General features: G+C 41.4%; 1 protein-coding gene across 1 annotated transcript in view; it reads left to right on the top strand.

Annotated features, from left to right (window-relative positions):
* Positions 1-6,000, top strand: part of DNAH5 (dynein, axonemal, heavy chain 5) — a 177,687-nt gene that overhangs the window by 47,681 nt on the left and 124,006 nt on the right. Inside the window, exons 22-24 of the mRNA XM_004678397.1 lie at positions 110-243; positions 4,161-4,362; positions 4,890-5,125. Coding sequence (XP_004678454.1) covers positions 110-243; positions 4,161-4,362; positions 4,890-5,125 — 572 coding nt within the window. The remainder of the gene's footprint in view (positions 1-109; positions 244-4,160; positions 4,363-4,889; positions 5,126-6,000) is intronic.

Below are 6,000 nucleotides of genomic sequence, written 5' to 3'. Positions count from 1 at the left end.
AAGAGGTTCAAAGACCTTTATTTTGTCACTACAAAAACTTCCTGTTTTTTTTTTTTTTAAGCATGTCTCTAGACTGTTGATATAAACATTTCTCTTTCTTTGCTTTTAGAGACTCTTGAGATAGCATCGGTAAATTTACCCATCCCCGTGCAAACCAAGAACTACTATAAGAATGTTTCTGACAACAAAGAGATTGTAAAATTAGTCTCTGTGCTTAGCACAATCATTAACTCCACTAAAAAGGTAAGTCGAGAGGATTCACAGCCCAGCGGACATCACAGGCTTGTCTCGTGGAGGGTCTAGCCCACGTGTCTGCCCGCAGTACCTCCGTGAGGGGTTAGACCATCTTATAACCCCCAGTGTTCACCTAACTAAAGGTTCCTCACTCTAGATTGCAAGGTGAGAGACAATTATTATTCCCGTGTTCATATTGTGTTCTGTTTAATGTCTTTAATTTCTTATTGGCAAATACATTTAATTTAAAAATTTTCTATGTTCCAAACCACATGTCAGTATGTGATTAACAATTTGCTTTAAGGAGTCAGTGATACTAATATGTTTGAAATAACACAAGATTGATAGTCAGTTTTTAATGTTTTTTGGAGTCAGTTAAATCTTACAAAATATTTGAGGTTTTTCATGAGTAAAAGTTTGAAAGTTTGTGTAACTTGCCTTTGGGAATCAGATAATGTTCAGAATCAAGGGAATTTTGGTGATGGCAGAATAAACTTGACTGGCCATGGATGTAAACTCAGATTAATTTTTCCCTTTTGACTTGCTCTTAAGTTTGCCCTTGATTTTTGTTGTTCAGGAAAATCTAATTTTTATGGTCAAGAAGACTCAAAACCCTGAAATCAGGTTATACTTAAAAAAAAAATCCATATTCACATTTGCCATTCAGACTGGTTGACTCGCAGTGCTGAAGGAATAGTTGTTATTTTCTGACTGAATCTTTTCTATTACTCGGTTTTGCGAAAATGAGCTTCATTTGTTTGAAAGCATTTTGAAGAGCTAGCGTTGCTAGCTAATCATGTGAAGAAATATTAAGTTTGATTTTAAGTATTCCCGAGGGAACCAGAAGCTTTTACGTTTGTGCGTTTTCAATTTTCCTTTCTTAATATATTGAAGGTCCTGTATTTAATTTTGCCCTTGGGATAGTGTTCACAAAATTCAATTTAACAAATATTTACCTACCACTTTATCAAGCTCTATGCTAAATGGTAAAGATAAGTAGAATATTCCACAATGATAATAAACATCCGTGTAAACTTACAATATTCTTTGTAATCATGGGAAATACAATGAAGTACCTCAGTAATAAAGTTCATTACTTCATGGGACGATAGGCAGTTATTACTGTGAAAATCTAAGGCTAAGATATAGTTGTTGAAATTAGCATGTTGCTGACAACAAAATACTTATTTCTGCATCACTTTTGTTGCATTTAGTTTTATATTATATGAAGGAAATGCACAATTTTTTAAAAAGATTTATTTATTTGTGCATACAGAGCCAGGGTACAGGCCAGAGGCTCAGGGGCGGTGAGAGGCTTCACCAGAGACAGAGCGGGGAGCAGAACAGGCAGATTGACGAAGCACACTGCTGAGGGGAGCAGCGGGCGGGTCAGGAGAGGTCTGCCGCGCCATGTCTGTCACTTCCGTAGCGGATTCGAACTCATGCTGAAGTGGCTTTAGCTTCTCAGTGCTGTGCATTAACCCGCTGCGCCACCAGGGAGGAGGGCCCGGAAATGCGCAAATTTTAAGGAGACTTCTTTAAAATAAAAGAAAGGGTACCAGTCCTAAAATAAGTTCCCATAGGATTTTTTCCCTGGCTCCTAGGGACACCAAATTGTGTTGAGAACAGTATGTGTACGCTGAGTCCTAGTTCTGGATGGGACCAGCACTCTGTAGCCACAGACCTTTCTGATGACTCTGCCTTGAGCTCTCAAGAGTCTCCGGCACCACCCTTTTCCTCCTGTCACAGCTGATTAGTCCAGAATATAAATCTGACCTACATCCAGTTAGCCAGCATGTGACTGTTAACTTGCACTTGCCTATCTTGAAAAGATCAGTTGAACTGAGCATTCGAGGTAACCGCATAAATCACCATAGCACTAAAGACAAGCACAACAGCTTGACAGCTCATTCATTTTATTTTTCCTGTAAGCTCCGTTACCTTTACTCTAAAAAGTTCTAATAAAGATAGACACTTTTAGGTAAAATAAATGAGTCTAGAAAGAGAAAAATATCGAATGGTCTCATGGATAGGAGGAATGTCGAGGAGCCAAATAAGGGACCAGGGGGAAAAAAGTAACTACAATAAAGTAAAAATCAAAATCATCTGACAGCGATAGGTCAGAGACCCTCTGCAGGGGAGGAGGAAGGAGGAGGACCAGGTCAGGGGTGGGACAGGGGACGACAGTGATGGTGCAGGGGAGGAGGGGTGGTGGAACCTCACGGGGAAAACAGACATTGTACAAAAATGAAGGCGGATGTGATAAATAAATAAATAAATACAAAAAAAGACTTTCAATATTATACCTGTATGCTATTAAATATTCCCATTCAGCAGCATGGTACTTTTGCAAATCTTCCACTTGTTTTTGATTATTTGCTAATTTTTAGCGTAACTGTCACCGAGACCCCAGGCGCTTGTTTTATGAACTGTGTAGTGGGGAAGGAGCTCAGGATTCAGGAACTTCTACCCACATCCAGGTTTTTGGTTTTGCTTTTTTAAAAAGTTAGAAATAACGAGAAAAGATGAATTATTTGTACATGAGATGATTATTTACCAAATCAAGAGGTTAATATGAAAAATATATATGCCCAATAAGTGTGGAGTTAGTAGTCAGTTGAAAGATAATTGTAGGCATTACTGCTGAAATGCAATAAACATGTTCCTGAAAATCACATTTTGCAAAGTTGCATGTTTAATTAATAGGGCTTATGAGAAAGAGGCAGACACAAAACCCAGGAAACTTTATAAGCAGCATAATAACCAAAGAAATAAAAATCATGGCAAAATATTACATGTTTAATAATGCTGAAAAGTTTCTGATAGTAAGGTGAGTTATTATCAAAAGTTGAAAGTAGCTTGGTAGGTGTTGCAAGGAACCACTGAGTTTGCTGAGATACACAGGCAAGGAAGAAATACACAGAGATCAGGTTGATGGGGGCAAAGAACATTCTCGAGCAAGGTGATGCTTGCCTTGGCCCCTAGGAGGAAGCAGTGGAGGGATACGCCACAGAGGATTGTGCCCGTGGCCATTTGCTGTTTAACTGACATGTAACAGTCAGCGCTGGAATAAAAGCATTTGATATTTTGGGCTCCCATGCGTTGACATTCGCTCATCACCCCTGTGAGTGAGCCCTTCATTATATAGTGTGCTGCTTTGTCGTAAATGAAACATTTTATTATAAAGTCAAAACTTCCATGCTGTCTTTCACCAGTATAAAAAATAGTGGAAAGACAACTCATTGCGAGACACCTGGAACATATATAATAAAATGTGTGTGGAGTCTCCATGAAGGCTCCTCTAACAGTAGACAAGGAATAAAAAATAAATGGAAGATTTGGAAACAGATTATATCCCCGGATGGGAAGATTTAATGTCATGCAGATATCAATCCCTATCTAATTAACTTTTACATTTAATGCAGTTCCGTGCAACTCCTCAATGAGGCTTGATGCTGAATATGCTTTTTTTTTTTTGTCCCATCAGATTTAATCTCATCTTCTGACTTTAGGGAATAGGCCAGTAGGTTTCCATCGAGCCTTCTGCTGTGTTTGACCAACGAGTCTTCTAGCAGGACTAGGGAGAAGAGCGACTGATTGTATTGCAGCACCCTCTGGTTTCAGACCCAAGGTTCAGCTCCAAAATAAAGGGTCTTGTCCACAAGAGTCTCTCTTCCTCTCTCTGTTTTTGGTTTCTAAAAACTGCCCCATCCTTTGGCTAGGGTTGACATATGTTTCTAGCCCCTAGATACTGTTTACACTGTTGAATCTAGTCCCAGTTCTGTGGTACTTCCAGCTGGTTTCACAGTTCCCGAATTGAACATTATAATAAACCCATGGGAATCACCGGTAACTGGCTAATACTCACACTGTGATGCTGTTTCCTCTTTTTCCCTCTGCTCACAAATCTGATATTTGTATTCCAGGAAGTGATTACGGCCATGGATTGCTTCAAATGCTACAATCACATTTGGCAGAAGGAGAAAGAAGAAACCATTACGTCATTCATTATGAAAAACCCCTTGCTCGCTGAATTTGAATCCCAGATTGTCTACTTCCAAAAGCTCGAGCAGGAAATTAATGCTCAGCCTGAATATATCTGTGTGGGTGCCATTGCTTTGTACACAGGTTAGTTCTTTTTCTCTCAGTCATCAGAATTCAACAGGATTGTTCTGTCTCTTCACCTAGATTAGTATTCCAGAGAGTTCTTATCTTAAAGATTGACTTTTCTTTTTTGGACCTCAAGCTTTAAGGCCAAGTTGCAGCTCTGTTTTTAATTCCCTTCTGCATGATTAATTATTCTGGATTATTTTGAACACTGCTCCAAAACCTTGAAAATAAATACTAATTCAGAGGAAGGGGATGAGCCTGTATTTGAAATTAAAATGTATCCTTTCTTTAATAAACAACAATAGACTTTTGAGGCTTGTCAGCAATGGATTTAATATTACTATTTTTTAAGGCATGTGGAAATGTGCTTTTAATGGCTGCAAAGCAAGCTTTATATCCGTGATCACTAGGAAAATGGTTTTCTTCGCTGCCTGTGTTGGAGCAGTGTAAGCTGCCAAGTGTTTATAACGGTGAATGGCTTCACTTTGTTGTCTTAGCTTGGTGCAGATTTTTCAAGCTGAACTGTGGACTTTTGGGTTTTACAGCTGACTTGAAACTCACCCTGACAGCTGAAACAAAGGCCTGGATGGTTGTCATTGGCCATCACTGTAACAAAAAATACAGGAGTGAGATGGAAAACATTTTCACACTTGTTGAAGAATTCAATAAGAAACTGAATCGTCCCATCAAAGACCTAGATGACATTCGGATTGCTATGGCGGCCCTGAAAGAAATCCGGGAGCAGCAGATCTCCACTGACTTTCAAGTGGGGCCCATCGAGGTAGCTGATCCTCACTGCTCTCCAGAAAGCATTAGCCCATCACCCTGCTCGGTGGGTGATTTCAGCTGTAATATCCGGCATGTCTGCAAATGGCCACCGAACCCAAGGATGATGATTCCAGCTCCCCCAGGATGCCTTCCATGGGCACCGCTATTGTCTTTCCATGTCATCTGAGGTCCCTGGGAGTAGTCTGACATGAGGATTGTGTATAAGCGGTTTAAGATGAGTGCACAGGGGTGGGCCTGAAGGGGACAGGACAGGACGGGGTTGGGGTGGGAGCAGGAGAAGGGAGGATGTGACTGAGCCATAGAGCCAGTTTGGCTGACCTAAGGCACAGCTCTAAAGCATGAAGTGTACCACACAGTGCTCCCAACTTCAGGAAGAGGGCATGCCCTGGTGCCCCCAAGACAGTTGGTCATTGGCCATAGGCTTCCCCTTGAGGAGGCTCCTTTTACTGGAGCACAATTTTCCAGGGAAGGTGGCAGCTGCGGCCAGCATGTCTGGCAGGATGCAAATACAAGGCGGTGAACAGGACCCGGGAGAGGCACTGGCAGGACCCACTCGTACACTAAGTCCAAACTAACTTGTTTGCACCCTACTGCATCCTATACTTTTTTTTTTAAGATTTATTTATTTATTCATATAGAACTGGGGTACAGGCCAGAGATGCGGAGGGTGAGAGGATTCACCAGAGACAGAACGGGGAGCAGAACAGGCAGATCGATGAAGTACACTGCTGAGGGGAGCAGCGGGCGGGTCAGGAGAGGTCTGCCGCGCCCTGTGGTCACCTCCGGGGCAGGCGGGAATCGAACTCATGTGGAAGTGGCTTAAGCTTCTTAGTGCTGTGCTTTAACCTGCTGCACCACCAGGGAGGG

The sequence above is a fragment of the Condylura cristata genome, unplaced genomic scaffold (genome assembly GCF_000260355.1).
Source record: "Condylura cristata isolate star-nosed mole 26May11 unplaced genomic scaffold, ConCri1.0 scaffold00007, whole genome shotgun sequence".
Lineage (NCBI taxonomy): Eukaryota > Metazoa > Chordata > Mammalia > Eulipotyphla > Talpidae > Condylura > Condylura cristata.
The sequence above is the reverse complement of the archived record's forward strand: the minus strand, read 5'-3'. Positions and strand labels throughout refer to the sequence as shown.